General features: G+C 37.9%; 1 protein-coding gene across 3 annotated transcripts in view; it reads left to right on the forward strand.

The window, feature by feature from the left end:
* DST (dystonin) overlaps positions 1 to 7,671 on the forward strand; it is a 541,070-nt gene extending 533,399 nt beyond the window's left edge. For 2 of the 3 annotated variants that reach the window (XM_049776730.1, XM_049776727.1), the window contains 4 exons: positions 2,295 to 2,494; positions 2,876 to 2,986; positions 5,596 to 5,719; positions 6,451 to 7,671. In XM_049776730.1, coding sequence (XP_049632687.1) covers positions 2,295 to 2,494; positions 2,876 to 2,986; positions 5,596 to 5,719; positions 6,451 to 6,713 — 698 coding nt within the window. In that variant the 3' untranslated portion in view covers positions 6,714 to 7,671. Of the gene's footprint in view, positions 1 to 1,304; positions 1,377 to 2,294; positions 2,495 to 2,875; positions 2,987 to 5,595; positions 5,720 to 6,450 lie in introns of all 3 variants that reach the window. The other variant, XM_049776729.1, reaches the window with a different exon arrangement.
* Positions 7,672 to 24,337: the final 16,666 nt, after the last annotated feature.

Here is a 24,337-nt window from a genome sequence, read left to right on the forward strand (position 1 = left end):
GCGCCACCTCACCAGCCCCAGTGTTCCATTTCTAGTGATTTTAGTTTTTATTTAAAAGAAATGGAGCTGAAGCAATAGCGCAGTGGTAGGGATTTTGTTTGCCTGTGTGCGGCTGACCCAAAACAGACCTTGATTTGATCCCGGGGTTCCATACAGTCCCCCAAGACAGGAGCGATTTCTGAGCACATAGCCAGGAGCTCTGAACATTACAGGATATGGGTCCCCACCCCCAAAAAAACCCAAAACAAACAAAATAAAAACAACAAAAAATAAATAAATAAAAGGTATTTAGAAACACAAGAGAAATAAACAAACACTTGTCATCAGTTTCAAGTTAACATGTCCATTTTTAGTGAGAAGAGCATCTGTGGCAGGAATTTAATTGCCAGTTTAAATTAATGTAAATGGTTTTCTATTTATATAATCCACAAAGTGGGTTGAGAGCACATTGGCTACTTTGTAGTTTGTTATTTGCATTTTGGGGCCACACCCAGTGACTCTCAGGGGTTACTCCTGGCTATGTGCTCAGAAATCGCTCCTGGTTTGGGAGACTATATGGGTCGCTGGGGGATCGAACCTAGGTCTTTTCTGGGTCAGCCACATGCAAGGCAAACACCCTACAGCTGCGCTATCGCTCAAGCCCCTATTAGCATTTTTTATAAAAATAAATACAAAATAACTCAGCCTTAAGCATTGTCTTTAAGTTCATCAGTAAGCCATTAGGAAAAAAAAATACAATAGAACATTTTACTTTTCTTTAATCTCTGAAGTTATTTAATGCCGATTAGTAGACCATAACACAAGTTTGTGCTAGAGCCACTAGACTATTGAATGGTAATGTTAGGTTTCTCCATTGGATCTTTGCTGGCATCTAAATCCACAGGCCTTTCAAAGTTTTCATGCAGTCAGTGCCCTCTGTGCATGGTTTGCTCGACAAGTGTCCTCAGTAACCCTGCTGTCTATAGGTCAAAGTTGTAGCCAGAGAAGTAAAATTAGAACACAAACTCCTTTTTTTGTTTCATATTTTGAAAGTGACAAAGCCTCAGGTCAGGTGGCACCATTTCTGAAACTAAGCAAATGAGTTGGAATAAAAAGGAAAGTTAAGCATGACAGTGGCGAAGTCCTCCAAATAAGTTTTTTGTTTTGAGACAGACCTTTCATGCTTTTTCGTCACACAACTGTTCTTTTAAAATGCATTAAAGGCCCAACCCGAACACTTTTGCCTAGTCGACTGCTGTACTTTGTTTCTTCTCCCACTAATGGTATTCTTTAATGTGATTGGTATCCTGTGTCATTTTTTCTAGTTCATCATCATGGGAGTAAAATGTTACGTTCGGAATCAAACTCTTCAATTACTACTACTCAGCCTACTATAGGTTGGCAACCCCTCTGTTTGCCTCTACTCTCTTTTTTTCTCTTTTCTACTTTTTTACATTCTCGCTTTTATCCTTTTATTTTGAAATAATGTGCTTCATCCATTGCGTATGGCTTAACTCATATCCAGCTGAGCTGATGCTTCCAAATCAAAACTGAGAATTTGGCACACTTCCAGTGTGTTTCAAATACAGGTATTATGTAAGTTAAGTGATCAAACACATGCTAACACTTTGCTCATCAGGTTCTTGTGGTGTGGTCTCTGTGTGCATATGTGTTTGTATGAGTGTTGCATCACTGACTTCCTACTTTATTTTGGGTCTGGTGATCATTATGCATGTTGGTAAAAAAAAAAAAAGAGTTTTTCAAGCAAGAAAAAAATGCCAGCTACCTCAATTTAAGTGAAAATTTTAAACATTTTATATGTTGTCACCATGATTAACAAGCCATCTCATTCTGTGTAATTCTGTTCAATTAATTCCAATGTTAAAATGCTAGTGTTCTCCTTATCTCAGTAGTACATGCAAAAGACACTGTCCCTACCTTCCTGGCTTGCCTTCTCAGTGTGAGGAAAGAGTGATGAAACCATGTGGGCATTGGTAACTGGTGGATTAACTGTATTTTAGCATGAGCTTTCCATCTTCATGCTGACTTTTTTCTGTAATGGTGAATATTCTTGCTGGTGTCTAGTGTTAGAACAAGCACACTGTTTTTTTCCTTTCCCAAACTTGTATTCAAAATAATGCATTATAAAGGAATGCATTCAACTTTTTGTTATGCTGAGTTGGAATTGGCATGGCAAAAAGACGTTCTTGATTGAAATCCTCAAAATTACCTCTGGTTCTTTCCATATGATTAAATGCTTCTCTTTTTCCTTCTTCTTTTGTTTGTGTGCATTGTTGCGTCTTCCAAAAATCCAGCTAAAGGAAGAACAAACATGGAGCTGCGTGAGAAGTTTATTTTGGCAGATGGTGCCAGTCAGGGGATGGCAGCTTTCCGGCCTCGAGGCAGAAGATCCCGGCCTTCCTCCAGAGGTGCTTCACCTAATCGCTCAACTTCTGTGTCCAGTCAAGCTGGCCAGGTGGCTGCCCCGCAAGTCCCTTCAACCAGCACCCCCAAGGTAGGACTGATTCATGAAATATTTCCCCCCTTTTGTACAATCAGCACATACTTGTGGATGTTACCTGCTTTTGAATTTGTAAGATCAATTTTCTCCATTTATTCCCTGCTACAATAGAGCAAATGGAAGATTTTTTTTTAGATGTATATGCTTTTACTAATATCCATATGTGAGCAATTCAGGAACTTTGGTTATCTGTCAAATTGCTTTTTCTTCATTAAACCCAGTTATTTTTTCCTTTATAGATATGATTTTTGTCATCAAGTCTTTCCATTTTTAACTGTTTTTCCTGGGAAATGTGTCTCTCTGCTTAAAATATCTTTCTGTGGCTTTTGTTTTATTTGCTGTTCTTTATGTTTGATTTGCCATTGTTCCATACAGATTCTCCATCCTTTAACACGCAATTATGGTAAACCATGGTTGACAAACAGCAAAATGTCAACTCCTTGTAAGCCAGCAGAGAGCTCAGACTTTTCCGTGCCATCTACAGAGGTATCGTAAGGCTCCGCATTCTAGCCTAACCATTTCTTCTACTTCAAACTACTACTCACTAACAATGTTTTGGTAATACTATTTACATGTATATATGATTATATATATAGTATATATAAAATATCAGCCCAGCAGTTTTTTCAAAGCCATGAGGGTTAGGGATTAACAGAAGAAAACTATATACAGTTCTTTGAGCAATGTGAAACCAACATTATCACAACTACAGAGTAGCATTTCCTTGGCCCTTCTTTTTCTTACTCTTATCTCTTGAGATAAAATATAAGAGATTATATCCAGACTTAAGCAAAGTTCTTTTTAAATCCTATAATATAATTTTACTTATAGATATAATTTTATCAAGAAACACAACATGTGCCCTTTAGGTGAGAGCAAAAGGCAATATTATTTCAAGAAAATGACTTGAAAGCATATTTATCTTTTTATCTAACGTTCAAGGTCCTATCATATATATGAGTATCTGTTATATATATTTCTGTACAAAAAATAGTGAATGGGTGAGATAAAACCTTTTGTTTTCAATGCATGAGTCAGATAAGGGGGAAATTTTCTATCATTTTCCCAAAGTGTATGGTACCACATGTCCCTAAATACTTCAAGTGATCCCTTAAGTGGAAAGCCAAGAATAAGCCTTGATCATACCCAGGTGTGTCCCCCCCCCAAATAACCAAAAACAGAAACAAAGAAAGAAAATATCAAGGTTAGCTGACAAGAATTATTTTGATTTTACATGGTATGATTTTTGTCACTGATTTATTTATATTATGATCTTTGTTCCTAACTTGTGGGTTATTGAAATTTTATTACTTATTTTTGTGGGTGGGGGTGCATGCTTGATAGTGCTCAAAGGACCATATGGTTCTGGGGGTCAAACCCAACCCTTCTACACACAAAGCATGCACTCAGCATATTGAACCATGTCTCTTCCCTCAAATTTAACTAGATCATAATTGCCAGATCTTGTATAAACCCATTTATCCCTTAGGACCTTATTCATCATATATAAAATGAGGATCAGGGAAGGAGTATAGTACAGGAATGGTCCCTGAATGCAGAGCCAGAAGTGAGCTTTCAGCACAGCCTGCTGTGACCTAACCCCAAAACTCACCCTTCCTGAAAACTTTAAGATGAGTTGAGTGTTGGGGCTGGAGTGGGGGCGCAAGCAGTAAGAACCGACCGAGGTTCGATCCCCCAGCATCCCATATGGTCCCCCAAGCCAGGAGCTATTTCTAAGCAGATAGCCAGGAGTAACCCCTCAGGGTCACCAGGTGTGGCCCAAAAACCAAAAAAAAAAAAAAAGATTAGTTGAGTATGAGAATTAATAAAAGATAATCATCTTTATGAATAAGTTTTTAAATTTTAAGTATTCTCTATATACAAACTATATATTTTCCTCAATACATATAAGATGTATATATTATGTAAATAAAAACTGAGTTATAAAATCAGTGCTCAGGGGGTGCTCCTGGCTCTGCACTCACTCCTGGCAGGCTCAAGAGCAATTGGGATGCCAGGATTCAAACTACTGTCCTTCTGCATGTAAGGCAAACGCCTTACCTCTGTGCCATCCAAGGCCATCCAGCCCCATAAAGTCACATTTTTAATAAGAATTTTTAACTGTTGGGGCTAGAGCCATAGAATAGTGGATAGGGTACTTGCCTTGCATGTAGTTATCCTGCGCTCGATACCCAGCACCTCAGGGAGTGATCCTTAAGCACAGAGCCAGGAGCACCACTGGGTGTGGCCCAAATAAACCCCATCCCATTCCCCAAAAAAGAATTTTGAACTGTTTAGGAAAAAGAATGCTTTAAAAGAAAAGTACATTTATTTCTTTCAAGCAAATCACTGATTTTGAGTTCATTGAGCAATATAACAATCCTTATTCCCTCAGATTGGTTTACATTCTTTCAACTTTGGAAGAATTTTCTGTTTTGGTGCTGTGGAAAAAATGCGGTGATTTTTATACTTAAAATGAGATCCCATAATTCTAATTGCTTTAACCATTCTGTACAAGTACCTGTAAGAGTGTTTAAAAACGGGAGGACACTGTCTCACTCTCATATATATAAAGGCTGTATAACATGATGGAGCTAAGAAGTGAAGTGATACAGAATCTTTCTTGAAGTCAAGAAATGATTGCTGTCTCTGCATGACTTAATAGTTACAGTTCTGTTTCTATGTATTTATGTCTGCCTAGTTCCCTAAAAGCTTTGCAGGCAGCCTAATATCCAAACATTGCTTCTCAGAGTCCTGACTTCTCTTGAGCCCACGCACCCCGTCTTTTTGGCACTGCACTCTTCACTTTGAATCAGTCACTGACAATATGAAACTAACATACTCACCATTTCATTTGTCTTTTTTCCTTTGGCATCATCTAGCAATTTCCATTTCTGTGTTTTCTCCTCCAACATGAATTCCTTCTCTTTACAAGGTTCCCTCTGAATGAAGGGAGAGCCACTGCCCTGTTTGTGATGTTTCTTATCCTAGAGAGGTCGAAGACAAGTAGAGAGCTTCCACCTGTCTGTGGTATGATTGGAATTGAAGGGGACAGAGACCATATTTTGAAATGTCTTTCTATTGATTCAATACAGGGAACCCCAATACAAGGAAGTAAGCTTCGACTTCCGGGATATTTATCAGGGAAAGGTTTCCACTCCGGGGATGACAGTGGCTTGATAACAACTGCAGCCACAAGAGTCCGGACCCAGTTTGCTGGTAAGTATGGTTCAAAAGTCCCTTTTCATTCGCTTCAGGGTAGAAATTAGAAATTGATAATTATGTATTCTTTTGAAAAAGCATATAACCCAAGCCTTCCAACTAAGATGGGAGGTAGATGAATCATAAGAATAACTGACTGAAAAATCCCTTTTTGAAAGAGCTAAAGAAAAGTGAAGGGATGCAGGACAGGAAAAAAAAATCTCACAGTATCCTATCCCATCAGACTGATCACTGTTGGTTTTTAGACTTGCTTGGAAATTGCACTGGACTCTTTTAGGTGGTTGGAAAAACACAACCTTATAGGCCTTACTCCACTGCTTGCTTCCCATATTCCTTTAAAGAATAATGAGCCTACTTAAACCCATGGTGATCTCAGCAAGGCCGAAGCATCTTTAAGGTCTCATGTCTTATCTTTTGAATTCATATGTGTTTAGACATGGACAAAGCTTACAGCTCAAAGTTTGCTGTGTGTTTTCACAGCACACAACACAGGGTACATGTTATAAAGTTTGGAAGTATAATCTGAAGTAATGGGCTAAATTCTGTCTTTGCCTTTAAAAGGTTCTGTGTTCTATCTTGGTGGAACACGAAAAAGACCACACATTCCACAAGTATTACAGACTGCCTACTAGGGATAAGAAAAGGAGATTTAAGGTGTGATGGGTATATATTATCTGTATAGATATGCCAATAATTAGATTACCTTCAACTTTGCCCTTTCTCCTCAGATCCCAAGAAGACCCCCAGCCGACCTGGAAGCAGAGCTGGAAGCAAAGCTGGTAGCAGGGCCAGCAGTCGCCGAGGGAGTGATGCATCAGATTTTGACATCTCAGAAATCCAATCTGTGTGCTCAGACGTGGAGACTGTGCCCACAACACAAAGACCTACACCGCGAGCAGGTTCTCGGCCCTCTACAGCCAAGCCTTCCAAAATACCTACACCCCAGAGGAAATCACCAGCCAGCAAATTGGAAAAGTCCTCAAAGAGATAGTGCCTCTGGTCCACCACTATCCTTCCATGAGCATTTATTATTTAACTTCGAAAACTGTAAAATACAATGTAGAAGTTACTGTGAAATATTGTAAGAGGCGAGTTTAAAATTCTGCAGATGGCTTTATTTGTGTATTTGTCTTTTCATTTACCTATATAATTTTTGGTCAGATTCTGGGGTTAAAATCACATGACCTGTGGAGGAAACAGCTTAATATATACTAACCATTCTGCACTGCAAGGTGCAGGGCACACACAAAAGTCCTTACAGGTAAGTCCATATCTTCTGTGATGGGCATAGTCTTACATCCATAGCTAAGGTTAAGGATGCCTTGTGACATTTTTCTTATTTTTTGTGCAAATGCTGGGAAGCCAAACATTGGAAATATATTTTGAAATTATTTAAATACAAACTCAAGTTAAAGAAGAAGACATATCTACACATATTAAAGTGAAAACTTCAATCCAACAGAGAGATTACAGGAAGTTTCTACACTTTCGAAACTGCTCTGATAGTCGAGAACCGTGCAGCATTTCTGAGCCATTGCTTTACGTGCAGCCAGAAGTGCCCTGAATAATACTCTACTGTAAGAATATAATTAAAGTGCATTAATGAGAGGTTTTTATTTGCTTGATTGGGAAGTAGCCACTGTATCATTGAAATCATTTTGCATCAGCAATTTTGCTTGCTGAAGGCTATAAAATAAAACATGCCCCAAAGTACATGCTATGGAATTAATTTTTTCCACAGGGAAAAATCAGTGTATTTTTTTATGAGCAAGATCCATTTGGAGTGACCAAAAGATACTTAAAAATGGGTTTATGTTGATTTTCATCTGAATAATTATGTTCTAGTATTATATCTATATTTAATAAATATTTTCATTTTAATTTATTATGTATACTCACATACTATAAAACAGTACTAGTATGCATTTAATAAAACATATTCACTTGAACATACGGAATACCTGATTCTTTACAGTCAACTTTTTTTGTTGGTTTAGTGTATGATAGATATTAAATAGTGGCAGACTGAGTTTAGGGGACATCAATACTAATAAACCTTTATAACACTGACACTCATTCTATAAATAATTTTCATAAATATCAGTTAAGTGTCTGTATCATCAGTGACCCTGAGAATATAAATTTCTCATGTAAAGATTAAACACAATAAACCAACGACTAAGAAATATCACCTGTGACCAAAGACTGTGTGGTTGAAGAACTGACTGATTAGATAACAGTGCTATTCTTGTGGCCTGTGTACATTGAAAAATCAAATTGCATCTAGTGAAGTGATATCTCAGACTTTAACCTGGTTTTATGATAATAGTTTCAGTGTTAATTCTGCCCTACTTTTTATATGCAGGTAAAAAAGTAACAAGTTACAGACTTCCTAAATAGAAAATTTTCTCAAATAAGAAGGCTGGCAGGGTTCCAGACATGTCACATTTCAACTTTTCAGATAGCTTTATAATTGTTCAACCAAACATCGGTATTGATTCTCAAAGGGGGGGGGGTAGTATCATGTTTTGCCTACTTGACCTTTCTCACAGAGGTCAACTCTCAAAAGTCTGGAATTCCTAATGACTCACATTAAGGGCCATTTTCAAGTGATAGTAATCCCTTTCTCAAATGATGAGGCTTCAGGGAAAGGGTAATTCTAACCCGAGCATTTGATTATGTACAAGCCAACTGAGAAGGCAAAAATCATCTGTAGTCGCCCTGCGACCGGCTGCCTTCCTCCTGCTGGGGCTCCCTTGCCCCCGGGAAGGTAAGGAAGTCCCTCCCGCCTTCCCCGACCGCGCGAACGACTCCCTTCCTCCTGCGGGGGTTCCCTTGCCCCAGGGAAGGTAAGAAAATCCCACCCACCCGCCTCGACCGTGGGACCGGCTGTCTGCCTCCTGCTGGGGTTCCCTTGCTCCCGGGAGGGTAAGGAAGTCTCTCCCGCCCGCCCCGACCGTGCGACCGGCTGCCTTCCTCCTGCTGGGGGTCCTTTGCCCACAGGAAGGTAGGGAAGTTCTGCTCACCCACGCGGACAGCGTGAACGTGCCCGCCCCCCGTCGGGTATTTCCTGCCTCCCAGAAATAGCTGACAACAATAGGGCAAAGCAACGAATCAGGCCACAAAAAGAGCACAAGAGGAGCCAAACCGGGGCAAGCCCACCCAACAGTACCACTAGATCCACCCTCAGGGAGGGGACCCATTCCCACACCACAGGGGATCAAAACAGACTGAAATTGGAAGAAACAGCTCTCCAAAGCACACCAATAAACACAAGGAAATATGGGTAAATCAAAGAGAACCCTAAGATCTGAAGATACGGAGACAAACCCTAACAAATTTCCAAGTCCGCCAAAACGCACAGATTTGTGGGAAAGTGACCTAAAAGCAGCAATGAGGAAGGAAACACAAGAACTAATAAAAGAAATGAGAGAAACTTTAGCTACTGAGTATAAGATATCTATGGAGGAACGAATCACCCAAATTAAAGAAGAAATGTTAAAGAGTATGAGAGAGTTCATTCAAAAAGAAGTGAAGGAATTAACAGACAAAGTAACAAGCCTTACTAGCAGAAACACAGAGTTGGAGAAACACATCGAAGAACTCGAAGGAAAACTGCAAATAAAAAATGACCAAGAAACCAACAAAGAAATAAAAGGCAAAACACTGGAAGGAAAAGTCCAGTACCTAATGAACAAGGACAAAAGAAACAATCTAAGAATCGTGGGTATACCAGAAGGGGAGGAAATAGGGAAAGGGGAAGAACAAGTAGTCAGAGAGATAATAGCAGAGAACTTCCCCACCCTTTGGAATGAAACTTCAGGGCAATTCCAGGAAATCAAGAGAGTTCCTAGTAAGATAGATCCTAATAAACCTACACCAAGACATATAGTAATCCAAATGGCAAAAAACAAAGAGAAAGAGGAACTTCTTAAGGCAATAAGAGAGAAAAAAAACCTCAAGTACAAAGGTAGGGACATAAGAATCAAACCAGATCTCCCAATCGAAATAATTCAAGCAAGGAGACAGTGGAATGACATATTTAAACGACTGAATGAAAGAAACTTCCAACCTAGAGTCCAATACCCGGCAAAATTATCATTCATATGGGAGAACAGACTGAAAACATTCTCAAACAAGACCGAACTAGAGCTATTTGTGCAAACAAAGCCGATCCTAAACGACCTACTCAGAGATGAACTACACAAACCAAACCCCCGATTGTAACAAAAGCCACCCTACACAACACAACTGCACAACAGTCCTCTCTCTCAATAATCTCCCTAAATGTTAATGGACTAAACTCTCCAATTAAAAGACACATAGTAGAGAACTGGATTAGGAAAAATAAACCGGACTTCTGTTGCCTACAAGAAACACACCTACAGCTACAGGACAAGCATAGGCTTAGAATCAAAGGATGGAAAGTAATTATTCAGGCCAATGGAAAACAAAAAAGAGCAGGGACAGCCATTCTTATATCAGACCAAATTGCATTCAACCTCAAGAAAGTGGTCAGAGATAAAGAGGGTCACTACATACTGATCAGGGGAACATTAGATCAAGAAACACTAACCCTGGTCAATATCTATGCACCCAATGTAGAGTCAGCAAAATATGTGAGGCAACTGCTCGTAAACCTGGAGAAACACATGAAGGGAAATGTGATAGTAGTAGGGGACCTCAATACTCCACTATCACCACTGGACAGATCCACCAAACAGAAAAATAGCAAAGAAATAAGAGCTCTAAATGAAAAATTAGAAGATTTGGGGCTAATAGACTTATATAGAGCCCTCCATCCCCAGAAAGCAGAATACACATTCTTCTCGAGCCCACATGGAACCTTCTCCAGAATAGACCATGTCTTGGGATACAAAACCAACCTATATAAGACCACAAAGGTAAGGATCATTAGAAGTACCCTTTCAGATCACTATGCAACAGAACTCAAAATCGATGTCAAGAAGAAAAAATGGAGAAAAACCAATACCTGGAGATTAAACAACATGCTGCTCAACAACAGCTGGATCAAAGAACAACTCAAGGAAGAAATAAAAAGATTCCTTGAGACAAATGACAATGAAGAGACAACATGTCAAAATTTATGGGACACAGCAAAAGCAGTAATTAGGGGGAAACTCATAGCGATACAGGCCTATGTCAAGAAACAAGAAAATAACAAAACCAACAGTTTAAAAGATCACCTCAAAGAATTGGAACAACAGCAACAGAGAAATCCAACCACAACCAGAAGGCAAGAAATAATAAAAACCAGAGCAGAAATAAACAACATAGAAACTAAAAAAACAATACAAAAAATCAATGAAACCAGGAGTTGGTTTTTCGAAAAAATAAACAAGATAGACAAACCACTGGCAAAACTCACCAAAAAGAAGAGGGAAAACACCCAAATCAGTAGGATCACAAATGAAAGGGGAGAGATTACAACAGAACCTCAAGAAATACAACATATCATAAGATCATATTATGAACAACTATACTCAGCTAAGATAGAGAACCCAGAAGAAATTGACAGATTCTTGGACAAACACCCTCTTCCGAGACTGGAAAAGGAAGAACTAGAAAGCCTAAACAGACCAATCACCTCAGAGGAAATTGAAGATGTAATTAAAAAACTCCCTAAGAACAAAAGCCCAGGCCCAGATGGACTTACAGGTGAATTCTACCAAACGTTCCGGGAAGATTTACTACCACTTTTCCATAGGCTCTTCCAAGCCATAGAAAAAACAGGAATCCTCCCTAACTCCTTCTACGAGGCAAATATCACACTCATTCCCAAAGATGGCAAAGATACCACCAAGAAAGAAAACTACAGACCAATCTCACTAATGAACATAGATGCAAAGATACTCAACAAAATATTAGCAAACCGAATCCAGCACTTCATCAAAAAGATCATACATCATGACCAAGTGGGATTTATACCAGGAATGCAAGGTTGGTTCAACATACGCAAATCAATCAACATTATACATCACATCAACAACAAGAAAAACAAAAACCACATGATCATATCAATCGATGCAGAGAAGGCATTTGACAAGATCCAACACCCTTTCATGTTAACGACACTCAGCAAAATAGGGTTAGAAGGAACCTTCCTCAAGATAGTCACAGCTATCTATGAAAAGCCTACAGCCAACATTATACTTAATGGCGAGAAACTAGAAGCATTTCCATTAAGGTCAGGAACTAGACAAGGCTGTCCACTCTCTCCACTCTTATTCAATATAACCCTAGAAGTCCTAGCAATAGCAATCCGACAAGAGAAGGGAATCAAAGGAATCCAAATTGGGAAAGAGGAACACAAGCTATCTCTATTTGCAGATGATATGATGATATACATCGAAAATCCTAAAGAGTCCACAGTAAAACTCCTAGAAACAATTAACCAATACAGCAAAGTGGCTGGATACAAAGTCAATACACAAAAGACAGTAGCATTTCTATATACAAACAACGAAATCGAGGAGAGAGAGATTAAAAACACAATACCATTTAAAATAGTATCAAAAAATATCAGGTACCTAGGAATCAACCTTACAAGGGAAGTGAAAGACCTATACCAGGGAAACTTCAAAATGCTTCAGAAAGAAATTGAAGACGATCTAAAGAATTGGAAAAACATCCCATGCTCATGGATAGGTAGAATTAACATAGTCAAAATGACTATCCTACCCAAACTACTATATAGATTTAATGCAATCCCTATCCAAATCCAGACACCATTCTTTAAAGAAATAGAACAATCAATCATAAAATTTATCTGGAACCACAAAAGACCCAGGATAGCCAAAAACATACTGAAAAACAAAAAGCTGGGAGGCATCTCCTTACCTAACTTGAAACTATACTATAAAGCCATAGTAGTCAAAACAGCATGGTACTGGAACAGAGACAGGACTTCAGACCAGTGGGTCAGAACAGAATTCCCAGACATAAACCCCAAGATATACAGCCAACTAATATTTGATAAAAGAGGTAAGAACCTGAAATGGAACAAAGGAAGTCTATTCAACAAATGGTGTTGGTACAACTGGAAAACCACATGTACGAAAGTGAAGATTGACCCATACCTCACCCCTTATACAAAAGTTAACTCAAAATGGATCAAAGACCTTGAAATCAGACCTGAATCTATAAAGTTTATCGAGAATAAAATAGGTAGAACACTCGAAGACCTATACATCAAAAAGGTCTTTGAGAATGGAGCACCAATGGCAAGAACATTAGCATCAAATATAAACAAATGGGACTACATTAAACTTAAAAGCTTCTGCATGGCAAAAGAAACCCTACTTAATGCAAGAAGACAGTTAACAGAATGGGAAAAAATCTTTTCACTCGACATATCAGATAAAGGGCTGATATCTAGAACATACAAAGCACTCAGAAAGCTGAGCCCCCCAAAACCAAATAAAGCCATAAAAAATGGGGAGATGAAATGAATAGACACTTCTCTGATGAAGACAGAAGGATGGCCAACAAACACATGAAAACATGCTCACCTTCACTCATCATCAGGGAGATCCAAATCAAGACAACAATGAGATACCACCTTACACCAGTGAGGATGGCTCACATCAAAAATAATGGAAACAACCTTTGTTGGCGGGGATGCGGTATGAAAGGAACTCTCATCCACTGCTGGTGGGAATGCCCCCTAGTCCAACACCTATGGAGGAAAGTCTGGAGAGTGCTCAAAGAACTCAGAATTGAGCTGCCATTTGACCCAGCAATTGCTCTCCTAGGCATATATCCACAAGATGGAAGGACATTCATTCCAAAATACGTATGCACCCCACTATTTATTGCAGCACTCAGTATAATAGCCAAATCTTGGAACCAACCTAGGTGTCCAACAACGGATGAATGGATCATTAAGATGTGGTACATATACACAATGGAATATTACATGGCAGTTAGAAATGATACAATCACAGACTTTGCAGCAACATGGATGGACCTAGATCATGTTATGTTAAACGAAGTAAGTCAGAAGACAAAAGAAAAACACAGAATGGTAGCACTATTCTGAAACACCTAGAACATATATTTTACACACAACTAATACCTAACAATCATACAACAGGGTTTAACAGGGTAGAAACTCTGAACACTGTAATAGTCAACATATACGTGGGAGCAGTGTCCAAAATACATGAAAAAGGAACAACGCAAACTCTTGACGGCTCATTATACCACAAAGAAAACAGCAACAACAGAAACAGCAACATAGAGAGAACAGGTACGTAATCAGACCCCCACAACAAAAGCTCACAATAATCCCTTAGAGATCGTAAACAGGAACACAAGTATAGAACACCACAGGAAATCACGGACTGCAATGGCAATATACCATAACACTACGTTTTAATTCCTTTACCTTGCTACATTTTAAATAACCTCTCAGCTTTTCTGTCCACAGGCACCCTTAGATACAAAGGGCGGACAAACTAAGATGGCAACTCGGGATACCACACGAGATACCATACCTTGTTTGCAAGACGAGATGGCACGAGAAAACTCTTTAACATAGACTTTATTTCTAGGTTAAACCTTCTTTTAGGAATTGAAGCACGGGACCAGTCAGACCACCAAAGCAGTACGTGTGACGACGTACAGACCTAAACTACAGGCTCTAGTCATCGAACACATTCAACCAAACCAGCATTCCCTTGCTACTCTCTCCTTTCTTCTCGCTACTTTTTTCTTTTTTTTCTTTTTTTTCTCTTCTATTCTTCTCTTTACTTTTTCCCCTTTCTCTTCTCCCTTTCTACGGTATTTTCTCTTTTCTCTTCCTTCATACCCCTCCCTTATACCTTCCCCTTCCCCCCCCCCCCCGGAAATCCAACTATCCCATCACCCCTCAATCCCATCCAGATCTCCCACCATATTAAAACTCTCCACCCTCAGTCCCTAATCTCTTAGGCATCAAGATCGACCTCCTACCCAACGAACCAGTACCCAGCAACCAGGCGAGGGGACACCCAGCCAATCCCACACCTCATCTCCTGCAAGAAAAGACAGCCAACTTCCCTGAAGACTCATGCTACGAGGCCCTCCCTACCATCTCCCCCTAACGTGGACTGTTTCCTGAAACCGGACTTAGGTCCAATAGTATCCCCAATGCAAGAACTCTTCCAAGAATTCCCTGCCGCAAATTTTTACCAATATGAAGAAGGTCAGGGGGAGTGATTGGAAGATGCCTGGGAACCCACACACCACAAGAAAAATCCAAAAGACAACGGGAAAAACTGTACTTTCAACATAGGCATAAGACCTGTAATACACCACCTCTTTACATGTTCTCCTCCAAATGTAAAGTAGTCTCTTGCACCACTTTGGTCCTTTAAAAATTTCGCTAACTCATTTTATCTCTCTCTCTTTTTTTTTTTTTTAAATGTTTGCCCTACATATATATTTGTGGGCACATACACTTTTATTTCTTTTTTTTTTTTTTTTTAAATCGTTTTTGGGTATGCGACCTATTTTTGTTACCCACTCTGTCCAATCCAAATACACCGACAGTATAATGGAGCACCACTTCCCGCTGCAAAGGCACACTAAATAAAGGGGAAATCTTACATAAAAAAAAAAATAGAGCTTATCTACTAAAGATAGGAACTCATAGTTGTTTACAATACAGGGTTATCTCCTACCTTGAAAATATGTCATGTGGAATCAACTTAGACCTCAGGTGATTAGACACCACTCAACCAACCTTGAACCCTGGATCCCAGACATAGAAACGGCACAGCTCTTCACAACAGCTGCAAGAAACAAACTCCATCTGGGACAGCATTAGTACTGCAGGGTCAACAACAAGGGCCAGCCTAAACACGATATCCCGACAATGAGGAAAATGTGAACAACTTGACCTCAGAGCAGTTTAGCCTACCTCACCAGCCAACGACAAGACAAAACCAGAAGACGTGGCACCCTTTGGTAGGTCCAAAAGCCAAGATTGTGTTTTACAGATGACTGGATACGAGAACCACGACCAGACTGTATACATCTTGGGACCAATAAAAAAGCCCTAGTCTAGGGTTTGAACTAAGACCTGCACAATAAGCATGATCCTCAGTCCCAAAGATCCGACAGAGACAATTGTAACGGAAAGGGGCTTCTGGAAGCACAAAGAAAGACGCTATCCTAGATGCCATCCTAGGTTCAGGGCAAAGACTAAGATCACCAACCACAGAAGACGGATTAAAATGGCACTGAGGTAACAGAACCTCTAGATTCACAAAGACTGACTTCACCATAAGTCCCATCTCAGGATCTGTACGGATACTGAGACCTCTAAACACAGAGCTCTGATTGCATCACCCTGCACAGAGCAGAAGTCTTCCACACACCAAAAAAATAAATAAATAAATAAATAAACCCACCACCGGGAGAGTAATGATCCTGAGCAAAGACTAGAGTTGATCCCATGACAGTATACTCCAAGGACGGAGAAACCCCATATCGCATAGGGCAAGTGAATTCCTTTTCGAATGACCCCAATATTTACTGTGCCAGGGCAGAAGGGAAAAAAAAAGAAAAAAAACACAAAACCTTGGACATTTATATATATATATGTATATGTATATATATATATATTACCTTCATTTATTATTGTTATTATTATTTTTATTTACCTAGCTATTTTGGTCGATTTCTCTGTTTGGATGTGATTATTGAAATCGTTGTCCCCAGATATCCTTATTTATTTATTTATTTACTTTTCTTCTTTTCTCTCTTCCTTTTCTTTCGAGAGGGGCTACGCCAGGTTTCTTATTTCAAGACCACGGCGTGTTTCTTTTTTTTTGTTGTTGTTGTTTTTGGTTTTTGTTTGTTTTGTTTTATTTTGTTTATCTGTCTTTAGTGGTGCTTATCGATACAGCTGGAGTCCTCACTGGATATTTGACACTTTTTTTGGTACTGGTGGAGTGTTTCACATTCTTTCTCTCACTCATTTCCCAAATCGATGATGAGAACCTCTAGAAGGATTCTGCCCATCTTCGGGGTATTAGACTTTTACCCCCAGTTTATATATTTTCACCTTTTCAGGCAAAACCACGCAACTTGAACTAGCTAGCCCTGCCCCCACTTAGAGGGGGAAATCAGGGAGACATCAAGACCAAACTGATGCAAGACTACTAAGTAGTAGGTTAGATACAGAGGGGACCACATATTCTAGACGCCCTGGGGGAGAGGGAAGAGGAAAAGGGAGGTAGGACAAAAACGGAGGTGTAGGGAGGACAATTTAGGGATGGGAATCCCCCCGGATTATATGTAAATATATACCTAAAATATTATTGTCAACAATATGTAAGCCACTATGATCAAAATAAAAATTACATTTAAAAAAAAAAAAAAAAAAGCATAGTGTTCAACTAAAAAACCAGGGCAAACTACATTTTAATTTTACATATAAAACTGTCTATGTTTTGAAAAGTGTTTTGTTTGAAAAAAGTGTTTTTTTCTTTATGTTTTATCTCAAACATAAACACTATACAACTCTATTTCATGGTGACTCATTAAATAAATTTTAAGTTTTAAAAAATATAAATCTTTAACAATACAATTTTACTTAGCTCAAAGATATATGTTCAACAATATAAAGACATAATTTTAAAAATCAGGCTTTAATGTTAGTAACAACAGGGATAATTTTTTCCTTGCACACAGCAGAACCAATTACAATGTCCTGCATTCTATATGGTCCCCTGTGTACCGCTAGGAATAATTTTTGAGTGAAGAGCCAGAAATAATTCCTGAGCTTTGCTATGTGTGTGGCCACAAAGCAAAGCAAGAACAAACAAACAAACAAAAACAACTCTAAAGATCACAAAATATAACTTCTTTTGAATTGTTATGTTTTTTTCTTCCTTTTTCCCTTCTCTTATAATCTCTAGAAGGACTCCTCCCATTTTTGTTTGACTTTTGCCTCTTTTCCTTTTTCTTTTCTTCTAACAGAACAATATCACTTGGACCATCTTGTTCTGCCTCACAAATTGGGGGAGAAATAATGGAGGTTACCAAGACCAAATAGTCATATGAACATTGAGTAGAAATAAAAAATGATCAGACTTAGGTACCAAATCCAAAACCAAAAACAAAATCGAAAGCCAATCTACAACAAGCTAGATGCAGAGGGGACCTCTTATAGTAGCAGTTCAGGGGGCAAAAGAGGGGGTTATGGGATGCTTGCTGGGAACAAGGGTGGAGGAAAGACAACAATGGTGGTAGGAATGCCCCTGATTCAATGTCACTATGTACCTAAATTGTTACTGTGAAAGATTTGTAATCTACTGTGGTCAAAATAAAAATTATTTTTAAAAAGTTTCAATTATTAATAACTTTAGTAATACTTATCCTATTATTTTATACTTATTAACATATTTAAAGTAAATAATGAATAGTTAAGGATTAACTTAAGAGGAAATAAATGTCACATATGTTGATGTTCTTAAATTTATGAAAGAAAATATAGTTTATAGGTGAATATAATGAAATAGCAGAACATTTCAGATAAAAATATAAACCTTCAGATTAATGCTAAGTTTGAATATTTCTGAGTCAAACCATAAAATCTGTGAAAATAAATGAATTCTATCATATATATGCATGTAATATATCCACACACAAATGTATCTGAAAATTAGAAATTATTTAGAATTAAGTTATATAAAAATATTGGTCAAATAAAAATATGAGTATAAAGGAAAAAAAAATCATCTGTAGTCCTTTATTCCTTGGGTACTTCACATATTCCCCTTCAAAAGACAAATTTAATAGAATGATATTATTTTAGCCTGTTTGAATGTCACCCCTACTAAAGAACTCAGCATTTTTTGTAGAAGGAAACTTGAAAAATGATAAATAGTTTAAAGTTTTTCAGAGACCTTTAAGGACCTTTAAGTCTCCCACTTATCAGTGACTACCTTCTTTAGGAACTTTTCAGACCTTGACGTGTTATGTGATAATGTGTTGCCTCTTGAATTAATTCTAGAACTTCAGAGTTCTTGCTATAGAATTGCTTCAGAGGACTCCTGTAAGTTTCAGTGAAGACAACACACATCTCTTCCCCCACACTCCTCTTTCCACCTCCTCCAACCCTCCTCTTTCCTTCCTCTATTCCTCATTTTCTTCATTATCTGCTGCTTATCTCCCTTCCCCTCTGTTTTTCTTCATAAAACAAGACATTGATTTGTCCCCTGCTACCACAAAATGTTTCCTCCAAGCTCTGCTACAAATGATCCCTGAGAACAGAACAGAGTAATTCCTGAGCATAGCCCCAAATAATGTCACTCAAAAAGAAAAAACAAAACAGAACATTGAAATAAAATTCGGTTCTAAAAATTTTAATTTAAAGATTGGTTCTGAAATCCAGAGCTGAATTATGGTGTAGACAATGTTGTCTTCAAAATAACTAGTCTCCCATGCATTCCTATTTTGAAAATGGGTCACACCTGGCAGAGCTCACGGCTTACCCCTGGCACAGTATGGGGGTGCCTGGGATTGAATACAACAAACTATGCTCTACCTGCTGTCTTTTTCCAGCCCTGCAATATCTTTTGAAATAGTAGTGTATCCCCTTTAGTAACAGCACTAAATGTGAGTGTGTCTGACCAAATCCTCATTCTGATACCTTTTATGGGAAATATGAGTGGAAGGTTTGGAAAGTACAAAGGAAAATTGTAGTAAAGTGCAGTTATCTCTTTCTTTTAGATAAAATACTTCTATATACATATATTCTTGTCAAGTGGGTAATGTGATAACATCCAAAAGTAGATCTGTACCATAGCTTCTTATGAATCTGAAAATACTGTCCCCTGGCTATATGTTTACCCTTAGGATTTTGCAAAAAAAAAGTTAAGGACATTTTAGTTTTGTTCTTTATTGTGTTAGGAGCTGTTACTGTATATCAAGTTAGGGATCAAGCTGACAGTTACATAGTCTATCTGGAAGTAACTAGAACCATAGACTCGTGGAAGAATTTGATTATATGACTTTAAATATTAAAGCACCTCAAATTCCTACTCAACCCACCAAATTGTCTAATTTGCTTGATTTTCAGTAGACTCTTTGGCTAAGGAGACACTGTATAGTTAAGATGAAAAACAAAAACTAGAAGATAACCTTTCTTTTTGCTCTTCTTTTCAGTGTACTAAATTAATATACACAAATCATCTAATCAAATTTTAAAAGTAATTATAATTAATATATACAAAGCAAATGTCTTTTAAGGGTTTCTTATTGTGTGGGTTTACCCATACTTTCATTGTACTGCATCAATTGAAGTAACTGTTTAGGAGATGAGAAAAAGGGGATATTAAGAGTTTTCTAAAAGTTATCCTCAAGTTAAAACATTATTTTAGAAAATTTACTAAACTAAAAGTATAAGCTACTTTTGCTCCAGGGAAAAGACAAAATTTTTTGTAGTCCTTTTAGCCTTAGGCTCTAACTTTTGTGCCAGTGGGCTCCAGTCATCTTTGATGGCCTCTCTACCAATAAAACACTTGCAATGTATGTATATTCACATTTTTTAAGATCTTTGTAGATATTTTATCATTGGCTAATTTCCCAAAACTTGTAGTCTACTTTCTCTAGTAATAATCAAGTACATGCAGTTTCATAATCAAAGAGTCTTGGACATTTTTTTGTCAAGTTTATGTCAAATCTGATGAAATCCTTTCTGGTTTAATACGTGATATGACTGATGAGAACTGTGTCTTGGTCTAGAAAAGTGTCCTCTCTTTTTCTCATTTATTCACCTTCTTAAACCCTTTTATGCACTTAATTTGGAGTATTTCACTAAGAGAAAACCTATAATCTACTCTTGTCACAGATAAACTATGGCTGAAACAGGCATGGGGGAGGGGCTTCTAGGAGCTCCTGCTCCATAACCATGGCCCCTCAGAAACTAAAATGATGAGCCAGAAAAATGACTCAAAATGGCTCTAAAAATAAGAAAAGACAATCATGGCCTCTATCAGGAGCCATTTCATATTAGAGCAGCAAACCTTATAGTCTGATATTCATTTTGGAGTGTTAGAAATGTCGTATTCTGTAACTAGACTAATTTTTCATTGTTTCCTGTTTTATCAAATTATCTGGTTTGACTAAAGTAGCACCCTTTTTAAATGGTATTTTTTAATGGGAGATGGGGCAGCCAACTTGTCTGACTGCAAAATCCTGAAAAAGAGATGTTGATAGCAGTTGGAAATTGTTTACAGGTAAATAAATTTTGGTTCATTTGTTCAGTGCAGTTAGGGAAAGAGTTGTTTTTCTCAGCTTTTGAGCCTTACAATGAACTGTACACTGGAATTAATCCAACTCTGTAAATAAAGGGGGCTCCTAATAAGGTGGTCAGGTCAAATTTAATATTTTTTCCATTATGGACTGGCCCCCAGCTGGCATCCATATGGTGATGTGGGGGTAATTTTATATTTAAGGGTAAAAAAGATGAGTTTCTCACATGAATAAGCTATCTTTATTGTTAAGTTGTTAAATCATAATATTTGCCACCCCATCCCCACCAACTATGTTCTTCTAGGTGAGTAGAAGGACCAAAGATCCTTCCTTAATAAGGGCTAGGCAAAGGAATTAGGGGGAAATCAAAAGTTTTGAAAAGCTTCCAGGGACTGGGTTTAAACTTGATTCCAAACATCCAGCAGACACAGAATGGGAAAAACACTATTTTTTAATTCACATCTCAGATAAATTACTGTCTACTGTGGGGGAATCATGCAATTTCGCAATTCCCTGTTAGATGTTAATTATAAGCTATTCTCAGTTCCTCGCCACCTGGGAGTCATCAACATGGCAGTTTGCTTCATCAAAGTACATAAGCCAAGAAAGCAATAAAGCCAATCAGATGAGTCACAATGTTCTATCACTTTTACGCATTGTATAAGTCAGAGTAAGTTTCTAGCTCCAGCCTCCCACTCAAGAGCAGAGCAGACATAGGGCATGACTAGCCAGCAGTATAGAGGGTTATCTGTAAAGGCTATCTGCCACAATATGAAACTTGAGAATTTCTATACGCCTTCTTTATGTAATGAAGATACTTGCTAGACATCTTAAAATCGTTTTCTTTATATGATTTAAAGAATAGACAGTGAAATGCAATTCTTGTTTAACACAATCTAGATTTGGAGACAAATGTTTCTGTAAAACATTACTAACAAATTGGGGGGGCGGGGCAGAGAGATAGTACAGCAGAAAGGTACTTCACTTGAATATGGTAGACCAGGGTTCGATTTCAGGTATCCCAGATGGTCCCCTAAGGACTGCCAGGGGTAAATCCTGAGTGCTGAGTCAGGAGTAAACCAGGAACATCATCAGGTTTGGCTCTCTCCCTCAAGAAAAACAACCCAAAAAACATGGCAAACAAGTTATTTAGTCATGTTTTAATGACTAATAAGTCAACTAAAATAACTAACAAGTTATTTAGAAGTGAACTGCACAAATATTAGTGCAAAGATCATCTTTCCCAAACCAAAGCCTATGAGCTGACATTTAACATAATAAACAGGACAGAGTGCACATAAGGATCAATGACACCCTAAGAAGAATGACACCCTAAGCAAACAGGAAGGTTAATTTTCCTGACTTCACAGTTAAGTAGATACTCAACTTTCCACAGGAAGGGTTTTTTTTAAGCATAAGGTCCTCAGTCATTATATCTCCAAGCTAGAGTTTCTAAATTAAGAAGTATATCTAAACAAAGAGATGATAGATGAAGATTTGAGTGCTAAAAATAATAGAAGCAAGAGAAGCAAGAAGTAGAGAATAGCAGGTAAGGTGGTTGTCATGTGGGTGACACAGATTCCAGTACCAACGCCTCTTATGGTCCCCTGAGCCCTCTGAGAATGATCTCTGATCACAAGTGGTTGTGGTCCAAATACAAATCCACAAACAATAACAACCAGAGCACATTTTTTGACAGCTACTATAAGCCAAAATTAAATAAAATTTAAATTTGGAATTAAATCAAATGCAGCATATTTTATTACCCATAGTGTATAAAAGCAAAAAAAAATGGCTGTAGTTCACAGAGCATTATAATTTAGTGATGTGCCGAATGATGTTGAGACATATTGGCCAAAATATAGTTCTCAGCACAAGAAAGGAGGATAGATATCAGTACCACCAAGGAACCTCATTCTTAGATATGAGCAACTGGGTGACCACTGTACTTAAAGGAATAAGAGCTATGGTTGAAATGAACACTTCAATATAACAGAATATGATTTTATTTTTTGTTAGTATGAATATCTGCAAGTTAATGATCCTAAGAACTAAAATTTGCAAGATCTAGTATGTTGCTTATTTTAATTTAAAAGATAATATAAATCAATTATTAAATTACTTATTCTAACTTTACAGCAGTTATTTAATTATGTGAATTAATAACATTTTTCCACAAAACTAATTTAAAATATCATAGTGACTATAGTTGAGAAATGGCTAGTAAACCATAAAAGAAACAATAAAAATATTATAGGAAGCTCTTTGTACTTTTGAGACAATGAACTTAAAAACCTGAATATTATGTAGCCGTCAGGAGAGATGAAGTCATGAAATTTTTCTATACATGGATGTACATGGAATCTATTATGCTGAGTGAAATAAGTCAGAGGGAGAGAGAGAGAGATGCAGAATAGTCTCACTCATCTATTGGTTTTAAGAAAATTAAAATACATTTTTACCATAATTCTCAGAGACAAAAGAGAGGAGGGGTAGAAGGTCCAGCTCACGACACGAAGCTCACCACAAAGAGTGCTGAGTGCAGTTAGAGAAATAACTACACTGAGATCTATCATAACATACCCAGGAGCACTCTTTTTGTGCCCTGTTGGGTTGTTCTGGCTTGTGTCTCAGACACATTGTGATTTAAGGGGGTTATGGTAAAGTAGTTACTACTGCTGAGTGACTGAGCAAGTAGGCCAGGTCATTAAATATAGGCCTGGAGAACCTGGTGCTGCTCTGTGTGGTGGGGATCAATAGAACTTTCCTGATGGTGCTCAAGGTTACTAGGGCTACACTTATTGAAGCTCAGAGGAGTACATGTGGTGCTGGAGCTCAATCTAGGGCCCCACACATGTAAAACATATGCCTCTTAACCTCATACTCTCCCCTGTCCCTTTTTATTGTCGTAAGTGCTAAGAAGGCTGTCGTAGGGTAATGATATGATAAAATTACGTGGCAACAACTAAACTTGAATTTTAGGTAACAATAAAAATATAGTATTTAGTGTGCTAAATGTTACACAAATTATTTTATATAAAATAATATTAAATTTAAATGTAACTGGGATATATCTAACTTTATTTCTACTTTTATTTTACTTACTCCTAGCTCTGTGTTTAGGGATCACTCCTGGAATGAGGTATTTGGGATCAAACCTAGGCCTTATGCAAAGCAAGTACCTTACCTGCTATACTTTTTCTACAATCAATATTTTTATTTGTTAAATATGACCACCCAATTTTAGAGTAACTGATGCTGATGCTGTTGATTAAAAACACCAGTGATCACAAAGAGATGTGGCATTGAAGAACTGATTATCAGAAAGAGTAGAGTTAGCTTGTT

Source organism: Suncus etruscus, chromosome 7, assembly GCF_024139225.1.
Source record: "Suncus etruscus isolate mSunEtr1 chromosome 7, mSunEtr1.pri.cur, whole genome shotgun sequence".
In the NCBI taxonomy this organism is placed as follows: domain Eukaryota; kingdom Metazoa; phylum Chordata; class Mammalia; order Eulipotyphla; family Soricidae; genus Suncus; species Suncus etruscus.